Source organism: Desmodus rotundus, chromosome 13 (assembly GCF_022682495.2).
Source record: "Desmodus rotundus isolate HL8 chromosome 13, HLdesRot8A.1, whole genome shotgun sequence".
Taxonomy (NCBI): domain Eukaryota; kingdom Metazoa; phylum Chordata; class Mammalia; order Chiroptera; family Phyllostomidae; genus Desmodus; species Desmodus rotundus.
Window position 1 is genome coordinate 16,791,170 of NC_071399.1, and position 22,107 is coordinate 16,813,276.

Consider the following 22,107-nt stretch of genomic DNA (forward strand, 5'->3'; position numbering starts at 1 on the left):
AGGGGAGGAAGATGCAAGAACATCTGTTTTGGGATGGGGTATCAGTTAAGTACAGAGACCATGAGAAAGGAGGGTGTTGAGGGAAGCAGGGTGCAGGGCAGTGTGAGTGGACTTGCGTGAGCCCACAGCCCCGGCGGCGTGGCAGCCCTGCGCCAGCCCGGTCACCGGCTGGGACTCAGGAGGACTCTCGTCTCAGCATCCTCCTCCGGTTCAGAAGGCAGAGCCAGTGCTCTAATGGTGGCTGATCCTGCAGGGGGACTGGCGAATAAAGCACCTCCGGGACCCTTGAGAGGCAGCCTCAGCACCTAGCCAGCCAAAGTGAGGGAGGAGTCATGAGGTTCGGGGCCTTACGTGCCTCACAGGTGGCATCAGCCCTTAACCCCTTGACCTTGAGGCCCAGCTCTCCCAAAGGTGTGTTTGCTGTCTTCCCGTGGCCAGGGCCTCTGACAGTTCGGGAGAGCACAGCTCTGAAGGACTGCTGTTAACTCGGGGGCTTTTCAACCCAGGGCTTTCCGTTTTCAGTATAAATGAAACTGTTAATCCTCTGGCTTTTGCTTGTATGTCTAATCCTGCAGCTCTGAAGGTCAGGCTGTGAGGAGAAACCACCCTTGGCACTCCTGAACATGCTAAGACGTTGCTTCTGGTTTTGTTCAGCTTTCTGGTCATCTAAGAGCATCTTAACCCTTGTGGGAGACGGGTCAGGGAGACCAGGCAATGTGAGCATGAGGTGGTGCGTCTCCCCGTTATTAGGAGCCCAGAGCCTCTTGCCTTTCCTGGTCCCTTCTCCTTGGCTGTTTCCCTGCCTGCTCCATGAGGCCTGGCCTGTGCCCTTCAGGAGACCTCTGAGTCGCTGGTGGTAACACAGGGTTGAAAGTGTGGGTTATGGAGTGGACTGGGCAGACGTGGCTTGACCATCTTACCTATGCTGTGTGACCTTGACTGAACAAGTTCCTTAACCTCTCTGAGCTTCAGTAAAGTGGGACTAACAGTCTGTCGTGTAAAACTCTTAAAAGAGTGCCTGGCACACAGTAAGGGCTTAGTTACCATTAGCCTTTTAAGGAGCATTTGAATTTTCAGGGAAGAGAAGGAAGCCTAGGACTGGCCACCCACAAGGCTGTGGTGTGCAGACCAGGGCCGTCTGCCCATCTTGACAACACCGACAGGCTGCAAGGCAGGAAGGCGCGAGGCCGGAAAGAAGGAATGGGGGACAGTGAGCAAGGTGAGGGAGCCCTCAGTGACAGCAGCCGATGCCATCTAGGGACAGCACTGGGCAAACTTATCCCCAGGGGAAGTCCGCCCACAGCTAGGCCAGACACGCCTGCCAGCAGCAAACTTCTCCCCTACAGGAAGTAGATCAAGAGCAGGAAACAGCTGAGTCCCAGAGAGACCAGATGGGTAGTGTGTTTGCTTTACTCATTTCCACTCTCCCTGAACTTTCCACTGCTGCCTTATCTTGCTTTCCTATCAGAGAGACTGCCTCAGAGAAGCGCCCAGGTCAGCAGCCCATTCCTCCTGGGTTTCTGGCTTGTTCTTCTTGCACTTCACCAGCCTCGTTTCTAGGTGGTGGTCACATCTTGTGCCTTGGGAGGTAATTCTCTTCAGGGCCTGTGGTTGAGCCTCAGGGGATCCCCCTGCTAGCCAAGCAAATCCCCTCCCCATCCCTGCCTGTTCCTCCCCTTTGCTTTCTGCATTTGGAGAACTAAGGAGCCCCCTACTAAGGAAGTGAGACAGAAACATTTGCCCTGGCCTCCTAGAAGCAGTTCCAGTCATTCATCCATGTTGGTGGGCTAGTTGTGCCTTTGGCCAGAGCTGCTGCTGCTGCTGGTGTTGTGGCCAGAATAGCCTACGCTGGGCAGCTTTTGGCCGTACCTGTTCGGAAACCAGGGTCAGTCCCCATGCTATGGCCCTGTCCAGGGTCGCTTATCCCAACGTAGGAGAGCACCCTGATGGTGGGGGCAGCAGGGTTGCCTTCACTGGGTGGTGCACTGTTTTCTAGGTTTCTTAAGCAGGTTTCATTTTGTCCTTCGTAAGGCTGAACTTCCTGGGCCCTTTTTCTGTGTTCCCTGCCCTCGCTGGCAGGAAGAGCCCGTCCGTGAGTCTCCGTGAGTCATGGCAGGTGCTGTTAGTGAGCCCCCTCTGCCCAGCAAGACAGGTTATAGGGACTCGGGCTTCTAAATTCAAACAGGCTCCATTCTAATGGCTATTTCTACCCACTCTGCTCACTTTGGGATTATAGGCAAGCTTTTTCAGTCTCACTGAGCTTCAGTTTTTTCATCTATAAGAAGGAAGAATGAACACCTCCTTCATGGGGTTATTTATTGAGGGAAAGAGTAAAATGCTTGGTATAGTCTAGTAATTATTAAATGAGCCCTTCCATTCTTCTTTTTGTCAGACCTTGACTTGGCATGGCCCAGAGGCTCCTGCGCCTTCCCTCAGTAGCTGAAGAAGTGGTTAGGGTGCAGGGACACAAGACCCTGCCGAGAGAAACATGAGGGCCCAGGCTCCGTGCCTTGTAGAGAGAGAGGCAGCTGGAGCCAGGGCAGAACGGTGGCGGTGGCAGTGGTGTGTGCGGAGGCGAGGCCCCAGCTCTGGCTCGGGCAGATGGCCGTCCTCCCAGGGCCTTAGGCTTCCGTTCGCAGGAATAGGCACCCAGATACCACTGGACGTATGTGAGTTCTAACTGCTTTGGAAATGAAACCAAGGCTACAAAGAAACTCTGGGATTATAAAATGTAACCTTCATAAATAGAAAGTGAACTTCTTGAAGAAAGCCAATTGTGACAGGGGCAAAAAGGAAAATCAAGTCCAAGTGGGATCATGTTTTATTCAGGATTTGCACTGCTGGTGGGGAAGCCAGCGCTCAGTGGCAGGGTGGGAAAGTGGGACACCCCGACTTCGAGCCTCATCCACTCTGCCACGAAGTTCTCGCTTCACTGAGCTCGGCTCCTGGGGGGACCTCTAATGGCCCTCGATGGCAAACATAGTTAAAAATTAACAGACTGACACAATTAAATATGGATGACAGGCAACCGCTGTGGACTTAAACCTGACACAGAGCATTATACGCCTGGGTGCCCTCGACCCGAGCGACGTCCCGAGTGAACTTGTGGGGTGTCTGAGCACATTGCACATGCCTGCTTGGCAGTAAGGGCCTGGCTTGTGCTCAGGACAGACAGGAAGAGAGTCTAAAAGCCCAGGAGAGAGACTATCCCTGAAGGCTTAGGTTTAATTAAGCCCAACTGTGGCTGGTCTTAGCAGGAGGTGTTCCCAGGCCCAGGACCTCATGGTTGGGGTGTAGATGTGGTTCCTGCCCAGCGCAGACCTCAGCAGTGCCTGTTTGGATGGGGAGGGTTGTGGGAGCCCGGGGCTGGGCTGCAGCATGGCCTTCTCCAGCCAGGCCTTCCGCCCCAGCGGCTCAGTTGGATGGGATGGCAGCCTTAACCTCTGAGCCACTCCACGTGAGCCTTGACCATTTACCTGGACAGGGGCAACTTGTGGAAGGAAGAGTATGGGGTGGATGTTCCGTTTCAGAGTGATCGCCCGCCAGTGGACCTTATTTCTTGAAACAAAATTCCTGAAAAGTGTTTCCAGTTTTGGTGAATGCTTTTTTTAGGAATGGGGAGAGTTACTATTTAAAAGAACCCTGTAGTTAGTGCCTTAAAGAGGCTCATCTTTATTGTACTGCACACCTCAGTGTACTCGGTGAGTGTGGGGTTTCTGGGATGAGGCGCGGATGCATCTGGCTGGGCAGCCTCCAGCAGAGTTTGCAGGGGGACCTGGCGGGTGTGGCTTGGTGGCGCTGCTCTAGGGCTCCAGTCCTTGGCCCTGAAGTGGGTGGGCCAGAGTTCGTTGTGACTGTGTGTGAGTGGCGGCTTTCGGGAAAGCCCTGGCAGGACACTCAGGGACACCTCTTAGGGCCAGCAGTAGAAACCTGCCCAAGAATATGCACGCCTTGAAAAGCAGGGAGAGTCTGGCTCTGAACGAGGTGCTGGGGAAGCCTGCACTGTTATGAAGCAGCTGCATTCGGAACGGGAAGCCAGTCTTCACTGCTTCTCATAGATTAGATGTCCCGGGCACCTGCTGGTCTGGTGGTCTTCCAGGTCTAAGTAGTGTCCCATCTAGTGGGGACATCCAACAAACGTCACCACTGGATGGGGCCTTCCAGACCAACATTTCTCAACACCCACAATTATTATTAGCTGTTACATAATGAAAAGATTCTGTGGTCAGATAAACTTGGAGAACCCAGGGTTCAAGCAAGTCAAACAGGTTTCTTTATTGTGGAACTTCTCAGCTTTAAAACGAGTAGTGTGCATCTAGGTCTGCTGGAGGGAGACTGTGCCCCTCCCAGACCCCTCAGGCTGTGGGCTTCTCCTCCAGCCTCCTGCTGGCCGCGCTTTCGGAACCCTTGTGCAAGGACAGCATCTCTCAGACTGGAGCACGTGCATCATTGTTGCCTGGGAGTGGGGCGGGCGGGGGGGCGGGGGGCTTGTTAAATGCAGGTGCTGAAGGTCTGGGTACCACACCCCAAGAACCAGAGGTCTAGACTTACCCCTTTACTCCACAGGGAAGAAAATGGCTAAACCCAGGGGTGCAATTATTAATAGCTCCCGTAATTGAGCCAGGCACTGGTAAGGATGCCTTGTGATTCTCTCTAAAGGCAAGTGTGACAGTGGGAGTCAGTGGCTTGAAAGGGAACGGCACAGTGCAAGTAACTCTGCTGTGCGTGCCGCACACGATGCTCCTCACAGCCTGCTGTCCCCGGGCCGGGTCTTCCTGTCCTTGGCAGCACTGTGGGAAAGTCACGTCTGTATTTTAATCCTCTGGGCCTGAATTAGTTTGCTCATGAAAATTATCTTTATGGATAGTTAGTACTTTTTCCAGCATTCCACTTTATTTTTGCTCTGAGTTATTTTTTTGCTGGGTGCTCTCCTGCTCCTTCCAGTCTTCCACCAGCCACAGGAGCTGTCCCACGCTGAGGTGTCAGAGGCCTCAGTGGGTCCGTTTTAGAAGACCAGTTCTGAAGTTTGGTGATAGAGTCACAGGCAGTGTGGCCGCAGGATTGTAATAGGAATAGCTGTCACTGTTGTTAAGTTCTAGTGGAGAAGTGTCCCAGGGCCTCCCTGTTCCTTACTCACTACGGTGTGTCACAACGCTTGTGACGTGCTTAGCAGTCTCTGGCACAAGGAAATGATCAGTGTTTGGGCTATAGATACCGTGTTAGAGGTTCTTTCAGGGACTTCAGAAGCCCCTAGAATCATATGCAGGATTGTGAGTGTGCGTTTGTATGAGTGTGAGTGCACGTGCATTTTCCTGCAGATGGATCATTGCCTTACCTGGAAGGTCAGGCACGTAGACCGAGTCCCTGCTGAGCTGTCCGCAGAGCTGGAGTCAGAGAAGTGGGGCTTTCTCCAGTGCTTGTGATGCACCCAGAGCAGCCCCTGCACCATGGGCGGAGTGGCCACCTGTGGCCAAACCACAGCAGAACAGGCAGCCCAAGTGGGTGTAAGGGGTAAACCACCTGCTTTCCCCCAGAGGGCAGCAGTAGCACTGAACCGCATGTTCACCTGGGCCAGCCTGAACCTGTTTTGCCATAGGAGCCCTGAGGCTCCACCCGTGTATGTGAAATGCTGATGAAAAGCTCTGGCTGGGCCTGGGGACACTGCCCTCTGCTGGAAGGTGGGCGCAGATGTACCCTCGGAGCTGGAAGAAAAGGCAGCTGTGGGTGTCTGGAATGCGGAGAGAAGAGTCTGCCCTCTTGACAAGCGCAGTGGTTTCCAGGCCTTGAGGCACGAGAGTGATGGATTTCAGGGCCTGTCTTTACTCCATCACCTCCACATTCTTCCTGAGAATCAGCCAGCTGGCCGACTTCACCTCTGCTCAGCTGAGCACACCTTTTCCTGAACCCCACAGCTCCAATCAGCCTGCCTGTCACCCTGGAGGGCCTGGGGGTTCTAGACCAGGCTGACTGTGGCGCTCTGGTCCACAAGCTGCAGGCCTGTGTGTGACTGAGAGTGCGAGGGCTGTGTGGGTGGAAGAGGCCAGAGCGCGAGAGGCTGGAGTGGGCCATGGGAGATGAGGGCTTCCTTCTCGCAGTCACCTGCACTGACACGAGACTCCTGCCATCCACCCTGCGGCTCTTCCTGTGTCTCCTCTGTGAACACCATCATGTCTTGGCATCATGGGCTCGGTGCCCCAGCCCCACACCCAGGCAGCACCAGCCGCCACCACTGCTCCTCCCAACCCTGGTGCACACAGACCCCTCCCCCTTCCACTGTTTAGGTTCCCAGCCCTCCACCTGCCACAGGGCTGTGCCCCGCCCTGCCCTTTACCACCTGTCTCAGGAAGGCAGCTCCAGCTCTGCCCTTTGCTTAGTGAGCAAGTGGATTCAGATGCACAAAGCTATAAGCCATGGGTAGGTACGCGTTTTTTCTTTATGTCTCTGTCTCCCTCTCCTCCCTTCTGCCCCCTCCCCCCTTCGCCTGTACTCTCCCCTCCCTCTCCCTTCCCATCCTCCTGCCTCCCACATTGCCCCTCTTTGTTTCTCTCCTTTACTGCATACATCCCTAAATTCTCAAAGTGACATGTTTTTTAGCCTGCCTGCTTGAAAAGTTTCTGGTCCCGTGTCTCTTTAATTGTGCATGTGTTGAAATACTTCGGCCCTGCCTTAAACGAGCTTCAGTGCCTGCTATCGGCTCTGGAGGAACACAGCTCTGCCCTCTGACAATCTGGGGTCCCACTCGAGCTGGTAACCTAATCTGGTGTGGTCCCTCAGAGGGCCTCGAATGCACCCTGGCCCAGGGGGTTCCCTGAGGTGGACCCAGTGTGGGCAGACACCCAGAATGCATCCGTGGTCCTGCGAGGTACATTTCCCGAGAGGGGACACCAGGTGCCTCTACCCCAGGTTGGCAGAGAGACCCGAGGTAGCCCCATGCCCTGCACTGACAGCCTGAGAGGAAATAACCATTGAGGGAAGGGAGGTATGTAGGGGGAACTCCAAGGACTTTGTGGGGAGCAGGCAAAAGGCTGGAGATACTATTGTGGGCTTTTCTATGGCCCTTTCTTAGCCAACTTAGGAGTCAGATCAGTACAGCTAGTGATCCTGGGCCCCCTGGGCCCTGTAACCATGGGGCATTGTCCCTTGGGATACCCAGGACTCAGCTCATTTCTGCACCTGTAAGATCCTGGACGCTGAGGCGGGAGCCACTGGGATCTGCAGAGTTGCCCTGCAGGCCTCAGGCCCCCTGCACCTCCATTTCCACCAGAATGATGCTTCATCTGTTGGCGAAGAAGTGTGTCTGCTGCAGAATACATTATATTGAGCCGCTAAAGCAGATTTGTCATTTTGCCCAGTGGACAAAGCATCACTCAGTCCATTTGTGTTTGGGGCTGCCTGTCTTCTCTGGAAACCTAGTGGAAGGGATGGGGCTGCAGGTCCCTCTAAGAGGTGGGCAGAGGGCACAGGGTACCAGACACCACATGGTGCCAAGAAGCCAGACCCTTTTTTCCTAAAAGGATGGGGACAGAGTCTCCGGTCCCAGCCAGACCTCTGGCACGGCTGGTGGCACGCCCTGCCCCTTCCTTATCAAAGCAGATCCATGTTTCCACATGCTGCCTAGGAAACGTTTGGGCGGCCTGCCCTTCAGCCTAGCCACGCTGGTAATTCTGAAAGGGAGGGCCAGCGGGGCTCCTGGAGGTGGGTGTTCTCCTGACAGCGTGGCCTCTGTTCATGAAGGGTGTAGAAGTTGCCTGGGGGCAGGGCCATGCTGCTGCTCAGCCCCTCGGGAACTGGCAGCCCACAGGACGGTTTGTGAGGAGTAAGAACACGAGCTGGGAGCCCTGGTTCACAGCCTTCTCCCCACATCTCTTTCCAGATGCGCTGGCTCCCTCCCTCCGAGGCCACTTCTCAGGGCTGGAAGTCCCGTCAGTTCTGCTGAATACCATGTAAGTACTTGGCGTCAGTAACAGCTGTGGCATGTGCCTGGTACACAGGAGGAGACCGTCAGTCCGCCGTCAGCTCTGTCTTCCCTTGGCACCCACACCTTCCGCCCTGCCTTTGCCCAGAGATTTTCACCTGGGATGGAGCCAGAAGGGAGGGATGCTCCCCTAACTTCAAAAGCTGAATCCTGGCCTTTCCGCCTCATCAATCAGCAGTCAGTGCCCGTGTCAGCGGGACAGGCATTGGGGGTTCGTGACGGAGGTGCGGTGCCCGTGCTGCCAGTGCCAGACGGAGCCTTCCTCGAGTTCCAGGCATAGGTCGTCTTACTTCACACGGGGGTTTATTATGGGAGCCTTAAGAGGTTATCGGAATTAACTTCGCAGCACACCCGGATGTATGCATGTCACAGCTTTGGGTGTGTTTGCATACATCCCGGGGCTGAGGCAAGAAAGAGGCCGACAGCGTCGGCAGTGCATCAGTTGTTCGTCAAAGGAACTTACGTGGGAGGCGTGTCTTAGGTGGTGGCAAGACAATCATGATATCCTGTGCACCGCCTAACGGTGGTAGGCGCTAAAGAATGACACAGAACTGGAGAGAGGGGACAGCGTGGGACTGGTGTGACCGCCCCGGGTAAAGGGGGGGCGCCTCACAAGTTCACCGCGGCCTGTTCCAGGAACCAGCATGCTGCGGGGCCCCGCGGAGAGCTGCATCAGACGGGCTCTGCAAGGGTTTCCTGGAAGCGGCCCTGTTCCAGCCTGGGTCTGGCTTGTGGGTCAGCAGAGGTCAGGTCACGGAGCAAACAGTCCCACCCCCAGGTGCGCACGCTCTAAGCTTTCTAAAACGCCCAACTTTTGCACCGACAGCGTGGCTGTTTCCAGTAGGCTTTCCTGAAAGTGTCTCATCCTCAGGGAAACAATATCCTAAATTGGTATCTTTGCGCCGTTTTATTTTAGGCCTAACCTTGCTTCAGAAAACTACCTAATGAATGTTTTCCCTACAAATGTAGAATTTCTATGGAAATTCCAAATGCCTTTTTAATTCAGTATCTAGACTGCCTTTTTGTTAAGTACAAAGCACTGTTGCTTTGAAGTGTGAATTTGGGGAGTCTGCCCTAAAGTAACCCTTTTAAGTGGCAGGGTCATCCTTCTCGTGGTCTCTACCGTTCCTTCACAAAACAGGAAGCAAAGTGAGAGCAGGGCCAGACCAGACCTTCGTCCAGTTAGAGATGCCCGGTCGTTGTGCGCCTGTGTCCAGGCTGGCACTGCAGTCATGGTCCTTTCTTAGAGAGCTTCCATTCTAAGGTAAAAATGCTTCCAGATTAAACCGACGTTGCTCTTCTGCCATCAACACTGAGCTCCACGTGCCTTGGTTAGATCACGAGAGGCCAAGGACACTCTCTCAGCAGGTACTACGCCGGGGACAGAGAGGGGCCTCAGGTGGCCTCAGGTCCCACTCTCCGGGAAAACGCTGGAGAAACGGTAGTGCTGGGGCCGGCCTTCTTCGGGCCTTATTTTCCACAGGCAGGTTGCCCTGTTGACCTCAAGTCTCAGTCGATGGGTCTCATCACCTTCAGTTCGAGTTCCTAGGTGACCGCTAACGTTCTCACTGCCATAAGCAGGGGCACTTCTGAGCACTCCAGTCCTAGCGCAGAAAGGCGGCTTCTTTGTTCTGCAGGAAGGGCCTCACCAACAGGAAAACAGTCAGTGATGGGTGTGAGAGCGTCAGAAATCCCACAAAGGATTTAGCAGCTTGCTCAGTCAGCAGGCCCATACATACCCTGACTAGTTGGGGTTCTGTCTCAGTGGTGAAAATAAGTAAGTTGGGGCACCATTTCTGCTTTAAGACATCAACTTCAACACCTCTGAATTGTACCTGCTCCTCTCTGTCCCAACAGACTTCCCAGTGTGGCCAGAGTGCGAGGCGAGTCCTCAGGGACCACTACAGGTGGAGAACAACACATAAGATGCTTCCAGTGTCAGAGTCAACCCATTTCTTCACCAAAAGGCATTCAGAACCTTTATTATAACAGTATGAGCATCATGCATCTTTAAGATTATCTTTAAGATTAGGGAACTCTAGGATGCAGTCATTCTCATACGTGAGGCCAAGGAACCCCCTTTTTTTTTTTTTTTGAATTGTAGGAAACTGATGTTTTACATAGAACACACTTTGGGAAACTGTACCCTAACCTCTTAACCAAAACCTACACCATTTGCAAGGAGGCTTACAGTTGTTTCTGCGGGAAATAACCCAATAATCAATCATGATGCAGGAGTAAACTCTGTTCCATGTACGTACAACGGGAAACCTACTTTGCCCACCCGTGTGTGTGTGTGTGTGTGTGTGTGTCCTTGGACCAGTCATCTGTGATACTTTTCACTGGTCTGCGACAATGGGGAAGTCAAGGCAACGTAGTGTACTCTTTCCTTAAAGTTACCTCTGTCTGTCCCTTACTCTGAAGTTACAATCTTCTCTGTGTGTGTTCAAGTACCCATTTTCAGTGAAATGGTAGTGTTCGTGAATTGCAATTGTATTTCATGTTTATTTTTTTAAATTCTTTAATTTAGTCTTTATTGTATTTTTTCCCATTATCATTTAGTCCCCTGCAATTGTGTTTTAAATGTCCTTTCTTAGAAAAATAAAGTCAGCAGTCCATGGTAGATATCTAAAGTATTCTTTAAAATATTTTACTGTCTTGTAAAATCCAAAAGTTCACTGTTTAGGGGAAACTTTTCCCCTGAAAGCACCTCTTTTAAGTTTTGAGGTATATTGAATGGTCCACTAGGTCTAGGGTTTTCTAAGTTCAGGCTCCTTATCCGTATACCCATCATTAATTTTAAAACTTAATGTTACAGTCCTCAGCCCTTGCTTCTTACTTCAGAAAAGCCCTAATCACTTCGCCACGTGGGAACCTCGTTCCAGGGTGTCGTGTTGTACAGTTCCAGGAGGCACTGCTCACGCGCACCTCTCTCTGCAGTGACTGTGTTTCTCTCCAATACTCCACGGCCGCTAAATACTCACCCAGCAGTGTCTAGGACGAGATAACTTGAAATCCTGAAGCTCACAGAAGAGTTCGTACACATGTGTTGAGATACAGGTTTGCATTCAGGATGTGCTGGTGGTTGAGGAAGTAATGAGTTAGAAGAGGGTCAGTGGGAGAAAACCTTGAGGCTCACTAGATGGAAGGGGTCAGGTGATGAGCGGCCTGTCGAGAAGGAGGAGCGACCCGAGGAGCAGGTGAGGAGCCCGGGGAGGGTGGTGTTGAGCTGCTTGGTCAGTGGTGTCAAATACTGTAGGATGGTTGATAAGATGGGAGTTTCCCTTCGAATTTGGCTATTTCAGTTGGCAAAGTATGGCGGCAGCACAGGGCCTACGAAAGGATTTTATTTTAAGCGTGTGTGGGCCAAAGGGAGGGCATGATCTTTAAGCAGCTGCACAGGTTCTAGCCAAAAAGATCCTTCTGCATGCTGATAGCAGGCTCACCTGTTTTTCCAAATTGTCCTTCCCCACTGACCCATCTGCCAGAAATCTAGAGGCAGCAGTGGCCCCCGGTTGGAAGCACAGGCCGATGGAAGACTGTAGGGTCTGCATAGAGATGTAATGTCTCCTGGGGAGGTATTGTTTGTTCTGGGCCAGAGTCCCTTCGTGGGGTTTGGAGTGCGTGGAGGACAGGACCTGGTTAGGGAGGAGAATGGACAGGTAATTGTGCTCATTCCCACTGCAGTTGGGGTGGGGACTCTAGTCTCTCATCCCACCTAAAGTTAGACCACTTCGGTGTGGATCCATTACTCCGGCTCCTAGGCTCTGGATTGAGTCCCTGCCAAGAGAGCTCATTACCTGGGCTATGTAATCTGAGGGAAATGTACGTTAGAATTGAAAACAGTGCTGATGAAACCACATTGTAGAACCTCACAAGTATCTCAGAAAGGCCAAATGAAGGGTGGGTGCCAACCAGTGGCTCTGACGGTCCACATGGCCTTCCTGTCACCAGAGGGAGCTGCCTCCCCCATGGAAAGGTGGCACTAGAATAGAAGAGCAGGAGTGACTTCTAGTAGCAGGCCTAACCTGACTGCAGCCTGGCTGTGACTTCTGACGTGTGGGCATCAGGATGCCGTCCTTCCAAACCCTCAATGGTCCTGGGCCTGCTCTTCCCAGAGGTGCTTCAAGGGTTTTTTAATTGACCGTCTTTGACTTCCTATTTCTGAAGGGTAGTCAGTGGCTATAAAAGTAAATAAGGACCTGGCTGGCGTAGGTCAGTGGATTGAGCGTGGGCTGCAAACCGATGGATCGCTGGTTCGATTCCCAGTCGGGGCATATGCCTGGGTTGCGGGCCAGGTCCCCAGTGGGGGCCACATGAGAGGCAACCACACATTGATGTTTCTCTTTCTTCCTCCCTTCTCCTCTCTCTAAAAATAAATATTTTTTCAAAAAAAGTAAATAAGCTCTCTGTTCTTTAAACAAACATGTATTATGTGTCTACTATGTGCTAGATATTAAAATGTGCAAAACCAGGCCTGTGCCCCTGAGGAGCTTAAATTCTAATAGGTGGGAGTCATGGACACACACTGAGAGAGAAGGGGGAGAGAGCCTGTCAGGATGTTTTCCCTAATGAGCCTGCTGAGGGGGAAGCTCCAGTCAGCTTGGTGTGCGAGCGTTGACCAGTACTAGCACGTAAGGTGGACGATCAGAGGGCGGGTGTTAGGGATGTTTTAATTTGTTCATCTTCCTTGATGGATGGGGCTTAGGGCCCATCACTAGAGTTTTGCTGATGATCCAGCCTTGTGGCAGAGAACACCAGCCAGAATACACGTTAGTGATTGGAAATGACCAATTTCGCTGGTATGCCGAGGGCAGGAAAGTGTGAGGAAGCTTTTAGTCACTTCTCACAGGGGATGGGAGTTACCCAGCTTTCCTTTTTGGCCATCCAAATGTAGTGGCAGTGGGGCGGTTGTGGGTGGATGTCGGAGGGGTTCTTTAAGAACTCATGAAAATCCCCTGGCCGTGGACCACGACCACAGCATAGAAATCGTAGCAGTAACAGCCTCACCAAATTAGAGAAGGACACGGCAGGAGATGAGGCCAGAATCTGAAGCTGTTTATTTCTGATGTTTAGATTGGGGTGGAGTGGCCTAGGCTCGGGCTGTGAGCACGGGGCCTTGGGGACGGAGCCGTCGTCAAGAGGTGGGCCAGCTGCTGGATGTCTGTCCCGTCTGTCGGGCACAATGAGGAGCTGGGCGGAGCAGGAAGGGCACTAAGCCTTCAGACAGGCCCAGACGGGTGCCGTGACTCCTACAGTCGGCATGCCCAGAAACGAGGTGGAACCTGGCGCTGGTTCGCCTTTCCCCTTTCTTCTGTTAGTTAGCCAAGGGCTCCGTGACACACACGACACTCACTGCACACCGACAGTGTGTAAGGCGCTGCTCTGGGTGCTGAGGGTAAAGCAGCAGCAGCAGACAAACCCTTGCCCTAGTGGAGCCGACTGTAATGGGGGGTGCGGGTGAAGCAGGGTGGAGGGTAGATGTGGGCTGGCGGGCATGTCGTTGTGCCCGGTGGAGCAGAGGAGTCAGGGTCAGCCTGACCCCCTTCCAACAGAGACCCGAAGTTCTCCCACATTTATGTGGGGTTCCTTGTCAGAACAGACCTTGCTATATTCAAGTTCAGAGAATAACTTCACTTCACTAACCCTCTTTTCCTTGCCTCCCCCTTAGCTAAATCAAAATAAACAGGCTTGAAGTACAGCAGGCTTAATTAAGTTAGGTGAGGCCTCGCAGTGCAGCCCGTGCAGCTTAGTGCTGCGGGAGGACCAGCCCTTCCTCGGGAGAGGTTTCTCCATTTTCCCCGTGCGGAGCCCAGTTCTGGCTCACTGGAGCCTTGGGGTCTGTTAAACTTCCCTTGTGAGTTACAAAGGAGGGACAGGCCCAAGAACCTGCCCCTTGCCAGTAACTGGTGGGTGCCCCTTCTGGCCACTGCCGAGTCCTCCAGGCTTCATAACACAAAAGACGCCAGCCAGCCACACAAGGGTGCACAAGCTCATCTCACACCAAGACTGTTATGGCAGCTTAATGCAGTCAAAGCTGTGATTTCGCCACTGTTGCCCATTTTCCGTTTTCTGTGAGTCTGGCTGGGGGGTCTTTGAGACCCTCGAGAGTATACTTGCACCAGGAGAGTCACCTGGGCCCTAGGAAAAGTTCAATGAGGGCAGCCATGTGTTAATTCCAGGCGTCGAGTCCCAGTGGGGGCTGGAGAACAGTCGCAGGTCAGGGCCACCTACAGCAGCCTGGGCCCTAACCCTGCACTTCCATCCCCCGTCCCACTAGGCTGACAGAGGGAATTCAGAAGGCCCATGTGCTCTCCGTAAAGCTAAAGGTGAACGCATCCAGACTTCCCTCTGGTCTCTGGAGAGTAGACTCTGGCCTGTGCGTTCCTCTGCCCACCAGATGGGCACAGGTGTGTAGACACGTGTCACTGATGTAGAAAGTGGGCGGAGCGCAGCTGGGTGGTAAAACCCTATACTCCGGGACCTGGTGACAGCTAGGGTTCCTGGACTCTTTCGTTCATCAGTCCTAAGTCATACTGACTCTTCAGCCTTGCTTAGAGTAGGCATCCTACAGGTGCAGCCCCAGGAGGGCGCCCCCGGTCTGCTGCTGATGCTGCTTGGGGGTGCTCCCTCCTGAGTCTTGGCAAGTTTAGAAAGGGTAAGAGAAGTTGGGTAAGTTAGTAAGTTTTGTTTGTGAAGATGAGACGTGTCTTGAAATAACCCTCCTGTAACTAGGAGACAAGTCACATCAACTCATATTTAATGTTTTTTCAGTGAAATTGTGGGGAAAACTTTTCCCCCCTTAATTCTGAGAGCTGTCCCAGGAAGGTGATCTTTCCTTCAGGCTCACGCAGAATCCCAGAGGTGGGTTTCAGCTGAACCCCAAGTGCCATGGGGCCTCCTTCTGGAGGGCCAGCTTCCGGTGCCCGAAAACTGGCGAGACCTTTATGGGGAAGCCCGAGGTTTACCGCAGTACATTGTGCGCTCCCGCTCACAAAGCCCAACGTGCCACAGCCAGCCTGTCTGCGAGAAGAGCGGTGCTGACCAGGGCTGGCGGTGAGACCTGTTAGTGGGGAATGGGGCCATTGGCCTCTGGTGCTGGCCGTTGGGCTTCCTTCCTCAACACCAGGAAATCTAATCCTGAAAACCCGCTGGCTCCCAGGCAGCCATGCCTGCAGGGGGAGTATTAAAAGACTTATTTGCTGGGTCTCTGCACCTTCCTATTTCAAAATTCTCAGACCCCAGGGAACAGAAGGATATGCTCACAAATTTTTCCTTTTGGGTTTTTGTTTTCCAGTAGGTGCTTGGGAGTGCAGTTGAGCTCTGTGGTGCCTGTGACACCACAGGGATCTTCTGGAGACCTGGTTTTGCGGCCTTGGGCTGCCCAGTTGTTACTCTGGTCTGAGAAGGCACTGGAGCGGTTAGGTCTTGGGGTCTCCTTCCCTGTGGGGACCTCTGGTGCTGTGCCTTTCTCAGCAGGGCTTTGGTCGGTCCTGGGGACCCAGCCCCTGGGAAAGGCAGCAGCTGGTGCTACTTCTCTACCACCAGGTGGTTTACATCTTCATACTCTCAAGCGGGGGAGGGGGGGCATGAAGACATCTCGAGACAGTTTTCCAGATGCCCTTTCCGCACACCTGTGACGGGTGGGGGTGGGGGGTCCCTGGGTGTTACAATCCACTGGCTGGAGAGCCTCCCCTCACTTATTCCAGCACATCCTAAGCTGGCTGTCCTGGCTGTGAGCTTTTCATGCCATGGATACAAGTTCATTCTCAAGTGATGCTTATGCTCACCAGACACGGTCCCTTTGCATTTGACTCTCAGAACAGGCTGGTCTTAAAGGCCCAGGGAACCGTAGCTGCAGGCCAGGCTGTGGGTAGAGACAGTTGCATACTGCTAATGGGTTCAATTAACAGGTGATCTCCTTCTCCATCCCAGGTTCCAGGTGTGTGATGGTGGCTGCAATCTGTCTTGTGGGTGTTAATGCAATCTTCAGTGGTGGCTGCTGTTCTGGAGTTGTTCCACAAAACTGGAGCATGCTGGTGAGTTCCAAAGCCAGGGGCTGAACAGGCCCTCTGGAGCAGTCCTGGGGTGGGGTCAGGACCACCTCCCAGCATCACCTGGGAAACTCAGGTCCCAGAGGGTGGGGCTCAGCAGTCTGGGAGATACACCTCTCCCAGTGGGTGCTCTAAGCTGGGGCATGCTGGTGGGGAGTGCTCAGGGTCGAGGGTTGGTTCTTCACTGTCTGCTCCAAACACGGCCTGCTTAGGGAAGGCCGTCTCAGGCAACCTAGAGTTCTGCAAACTGTCAGGGCGTGGAACCCCAGTACTTGGTTCTCACCACAGCTGTCCTAGGCTGGGCCATCAACATCTGCTCATTCCGCAGCATCAGTGAATGAGATGTCCCACGCCCCACCTAAGGTATTTAAGCACTTCGGTGGAAATCTTTTGCAGATGTGGTGTGTATGTTCCTCCTGACTTACTAATCCAATTATACTGAACATAATGCAGCCCTTCCTTGAGGACCCAAGGACATTTTTATGAGTCTCTTTAAAAATACAGCAGAACCTTGGTTCTCGAACTTAATTTGTTCTGGGAGGCTCTTTGAGAAGTGGTTTGTTCGAAAACTGAAATCACACTCACCCATCCGCACTCTCCTTTGTCACCTGAGACGCGTGACTGATCACACAGGTACCAGCATGAAAGGGTTGTCAGGGAGAGAACCGAAGTTTGGTTCAATAACCCAGACATGGTTGCCGTGAACAACTGGCCCAGAACAAACTGCTTGAGATGGGAGACGGTTGAGGACCGAGATTTGACTGCAGACTGCCTGCCCTTCAGCCTAACTGAATGATACAGGGTTCTCACGGAATTCCTCCCAATGGCTGGGCTTTCCTAGTGGGTGATCATTTTGGTGATGTGTCTGTGTTTTTAGTCAACACCAGGTGCCACTTGTCAGTTCATCTATCTCTAGCATTTCTGTCAGGCAGCACGCTCAGGGGGTTCCTGTCTCCTGGGAAAGCTTGGCCTAGAACATCAGGAGTGCCAGGGGCAGGCTGACCGTGGCTGTGTCTCAGCCCAAATAAGACATCGAATTTCACCCCCATGAGGGGGGCCTCAAGAAAAGATGAGTCAGCAAACGGGCAAGATTCCTGCTAAGGACTGAGGTGCTTGAGTAACTTCATCTTGAGAATAGTAACATTCAGTGCCTGTCCAGAAGCACTCGGTTTGTGCTGGGCTCTGCAGCCCGCCTCCCTTGCCTGGACAGGAAGCTAGCAACCTGAACTTGGGGTCTTTTTCCCACTGACATCTGTTACTCACACTAACCAAACTTATCAACACGTTAACGGTTTTCACATCACGTAGGGCAGTTATTATCCCACTAATTTCACAGCTGCCTGATCTATTAGGTTTTCCTTTTGTCGGATTTCTTAATAATAATGCCCACGATATTCTTACTGATATCGTCACTTAGTAAAGCTTTTTAAAAAGTTACCTATACAGTATTTTTGGAAGCACGTTAGAACAGTGACTTTCAAGTGCAGTAAATGGATGCAAACATCAGTAATACGGGTCACATGCGGATGAGCCCAGTCAGGCAGCAGCAGCAGGAGCACATGGTGACTTCATGCAGACAGCAGGAGGGCCTGGTGATGGGGTGAAGTGGGGGAGAACTGGGGCTTGCTCCTGGGTGAGCAGCTGAGCATCAAGTTGCAGATATGCCTGAAATAGTGGGGTGGGTGCCTTTGGCACTAGCCATGTTTCGGGAGGTCTCACCTGTTCCCGGGCCCTCCAGGGCCTCCAAGAATGAGTTGCTGGAAGCTTTCCTCTTCCCACAGCTGAGGTCATTGGAGATTGCTGAAGGTCTGCCCTTGGAGAGCAGAGCTAGGCCTGGACTGTGAGCAGTGGGTCTCTGGCTTCAGGGCTGGGCAGCTTGTGGGCTGCTGTGGCAGGAAGTGCCTCTAGAATTAGGAAGGAATTTCTAACTACGGGGGCTGTTCCTCTAGAGATTGTGAACCTTTTAAAATGTTAGTCTTTTTTGTTAAAGTTAGTGCCAGCATTTGATTTTTAAAAAATAAATCTCACAGGTATAAAGTGGAAACTAAACCACTCTTATTTAAAGCCATTGTCATATGCTGCCCCATGTTTACTGGGAGCTGAATGGAGGGGGACTTCTCTGTAAGAATGAATAAATGTTAGAGAAACTCTGGAGGGAAAATAATTAGTAAGTACAGATGGCCCCTGCCTTGTGGTGGTTTGACTTCATGAAGGCATAAAAGTGATACACATTCCCCTGAGTGTCGGTCTTCTCCTACCCCCGCGGTGTGTGGTACGGCACTCTCACGACGCGGGGCAGTGGCGGCCAGCCGCACGGCCACGAGGGCAAACCACCGACACTCTGCAGTGTGCTGTGTGGCCAGCATGCTCTGCACGTTGTGTTTCCGTGCACATGAGATAATTGTTTACTGTAAATTTTATTTTCAGTTCCAGTTGACATACATCATCAGTTTCAGGTGTAGATATAAGGATGGGAAAAGGTAGGTTTACATTTGTATGTGACGTTTTTCTTGTATTACTTATCAACTTACTGAACTGTTTTCCATACAAACTGTGAACCTACCTTTGCCCACCCCTAGTCCAGTACCCATCTGACACCACAGTCGTACAATACTAGTGACGCTCTTCCCTGTGCTGTAGTGCTTTACGTGCCCGTGACTGTGTGATAACTGCCCATTTGTACTTAATCCCTTCACCACTGACCCCAACCTGCCCACCCCCAGCAGCCATCGTTTTGTTTTCTGTATCCGTGTGTTTGTGGAATTTTCTTTAAATTCCACATGTAAGTGAAATCGAATGGTATTTGTGTTTCTTATTTCACTCAGCATAATACTCTCTAGGCTCACCCGTGCTGTCGCACATGGTAAGACGTCATTCTCTGTGGCTGAGCAGTTTGACCCTGTGCGCGAGGCACGTCTCTATCCACTCATCTGTTGATGGGGTCTTAGGCGGCTCCCCTGCCTTGGCTGCTGTAACAGTGCTGCAGTGAACATAGCGGAGCATATCTTTTCAGATTAGTGTTTGTAGTTCTTGAGATACACACCTGCAAGTGCAATCCCTGGGTTGGAGGGTAGTTCTAGTTTTAACTTTTTTTGAGGAACCTCATACTGCTTTCCACAGTGGTGCAGCAGTCTGCATTCCCACCAACAGTGCAGGAGGGTTCCCTTTTCTCCACAGCCTCCCCAGCACTTGTCTGCTGATTGGATGATGAGCGCCATTCTAACAGGTGCGAGGTGGTATCTCACTGTGGCTTTAATCTGCAGTTCTCTGATGGTCAGTGATGTTGAGCGTCTTTGCAAATGTCTATTATCTCTCCACATGGCTTCTTGGGAGAAGCGTGTATTCAGGTCCTTTGCCATTTTTTAATTGGACTGTTTGGGTTTCTTGGTGTTAAGTTGTCGGAGTTCTTTATACTTTGGATATTAATCTCTTATTGATGTCTCATCAGAAAATATCTTATTCCATTCAGCAGGGTGTCCTTTTGTTTTGTTGATGGTTACCTATGCTGTGCGGAAATTTTTGTTTGATGTAATCCCATCTATTTTTCTTTCTCTCTTGTCCAAGATATGTCAAAAAAAAAATACTGCTTAGAGAGATATCAGAAATTAGTACCCATGTTTTCTTCTCGTAGTGTCAAAGTCTTTAATCCACTTTATTATAAAATAGGCTTCGTGTTGGCTGGTTCTGCCCAACTGTGGTGTCATGTAAATGTTCTGGGCCCGTTTAAGGTGGGCTAAGCTATGATGTTTCATATCAAATGCATTTTTGACTTAACGGTATTTTCAATGCCAATTTTATTGGCACGTAACCCTATCATAATTTGAGAAGCTTCTGTATGTGTAGATGGTTTGGGAGGACATAGTGTTTCCCTATTGCTGGGAGAAAAGGCCCACAAGGCACTTGTACAAACAATGGGAAAGCTGAGTGAGGGGAAACTGGCCCCTCAGGCCTTCGCGTTGCCCCACCCCCAACCCACACCTGGCCGTATCCAAGTTCTGAGGGCTACATACTGATCTTTTTGAGCAAGGACACCTGAAATGAAATGTTTTAGAATTGTATAATGTTCTTAAGATATCCGGAAACGTGCTCTATTATCTTAAAATGTGGACAGTTGTGACTTACCTCTGGTGAGATTTTAACATAGTTTCTCCCCTTGTTTGTCCCACCGCACACAGGTGGTAGGTGACCCCCTTTCAGGAAAGGTTCTGTGAGGAGAACCCGCTCTCTAAACAGAGCCCAACGCTCTCCCCCCACAGTGCTCTGTGTTCTCAGAGTCTTTGCATTCTGTTTAAAATGTCCTTGTTAGTACATTCCGAGACTTGAACTCCATTCCTAGCGAAACCTCTTCCTTGTTTACAGGGACTGAAATAGCCACATTTTGACCTTCTGTTCAGTCTGGGAATATCTATGGCCGTGGGGACACATTCTTTTCCCATGTGAGACTTAGTTGCACAGCAGTTATGGAAAAGCTCAGGAAACTACAGATTCACCCCCGCCTCCCTTTCCCTCCTCCCGTCTAGGTTTTTCACTTCAAAAAATCAGCCTTTCTTCCTACCCAGGGGTCCAGGAAGAAGGGGACAGAACTAGGAGGTTGGGCAGGCCAGAGGCCCCTTCCCATTCTCCCTGTGTCAGCTTCCCATAGAAAACGCCCAGCAGAGGTGCTGGGACGCCTCTGGGCCCTTAGCCAGAGGCCCCGGGTACCTCTCGGGTCTCAGCCTCGGGCACTATCAAGGCGAGGGGGCGAGTTTCAGTGCCACATCCCATTAGCAGCCCATTGTCCCTGTTTCATTTGCCACACAGTCCAAGTGACTGTTCTGGGGTGGAGGAAAGAAGAAATAGTTTTAGGAGGAAAATAATCTAAGACGATCCTGTGAGAAAGCCAAATAAGTGGCCTGGGCAGTGAGAGCTCCTGGAGGATTTCTTGAAGAAAGCGGGCAGGCTGAAGGGATCAGGAAAGGCTGGGGAAGAGGGTTTGGAAAGATAAGAGGGTTTGCGAGGGGTGAGAAGGGAGGATGACCAAGCTTTTCAGGAGCCTTGAGGGCTGTTAGGGATTTGGGTCTCGGGGAGGGGGCTGCCTTAGGAATCACTGTCATCTTGCTGCCCACAGCAAAATGGATGAAGACACATGTCAGAAACACACCAGGAGAGGCAAATCCGTAGTGGTTATGTCAGGAAGTGGCAGAAGGATCCAAGAGCGCAGGGCTGTGTTGGGGCAGAGTGCTAGGGGCTGAGTATAGGGACAAAGACACGCAGGGAAAGGGGTCAGGAGCTGTGTTAAGGTTTGCTAAGACCGAGGTTAGACATGTTGCCTTTGAGGTCATGGCAGAAATGTGCAGGGCAAAGCTGACAGGAGTGGGCGGAACTGTCCAGGAACTGGCTGCGGAACCAGAAAGAGGTCAGGGCTAGCAACATGCATTTGCTCCCAGACGGTTGTGAGCTCTCCAGAGAAGAAAGCAGAAGCAGGCCAGCCAGGCCCCTTACCATGCACAGCCAAGGGCTGGAGGAGACGCCAGGGACTTCGTCTAGCCTGTGGGAAGGAGCGAGCACGTGTGGCTGACGTTCCTTTGCCTGTTCACTCAGCTTCTGAAAGCAGTGTGGCAGCTTTGGCCTCAGACCGCGGCTCTCCGTGCCTGGTACCCACATCCAGTTCCGGCTGCTTTCCTGAGGTGGCCCTCTCCAAGTCGGTGCTCTGCAGGAGGCCACTGGCAGGCCCCTCTGGTTCCCAGAGTCTAAGGGCAGCCAAGTGCCGTCCCCTGTGAATTGTTCCCAAGTACAAACAGCCGCGGAGTGACTCTTATTCCTCAGAAATGGTTTCCTGGCATCAACACACACCACTTGGGCTCCTGGCACATGGCCAGTTTGGGATGATGTGGAAGGTGTCATTCCAAGCCTGACAAGCCAAGAATGCGGGGGAAGGAAACTGGCTTCGCATCCACTTCCTCTATGCTGGCGGGTGGTGAATGGGCAGTGGGGTTGGGGGGCCTTGCCTCTTCATACTTGAGGGGAAGATTCTCTGGCAGTCACAAGCAGATAAGATATTTGTGGGGATGAGAGATAGGTCAGAAGGTTGTGGGTTCC

At 52.1% G+C, this 22,107-nt stretch overlaps 1 protein-coding gene across 3 annotated transcripts in view; it reads left to right on the forward strand.

Annotated features, from left to right (window-relative positions):
• RBPMS (RNA binding protein, mRNA processing factor) overlaps positions 1-22,107 on the forward strand; it is a 167,307-nt gene that overhangs the window by 143,706 nt on the left and 1,494 nt on the right. For all 3 annotated transcript variants that reach the window (XM_053916731.1, XM_045197190.2, XM_053916733.1), the window contains 2 exons: positions 7,874-7,943; positions 15,911-16,014. Coding sequence is in view for 1 of the 3 variants with exons in the window: in XM_045197190.2 (XP_045053125.1) it covers positions 7,874-7,936 (63 nt within the window). In the remaining 2 variants the exon portion in view is untranslated. The remainder of the gene's footprint in view (positions 1-7,873; positions 7,944-15,910; positions 16,015-22,107) is intronic.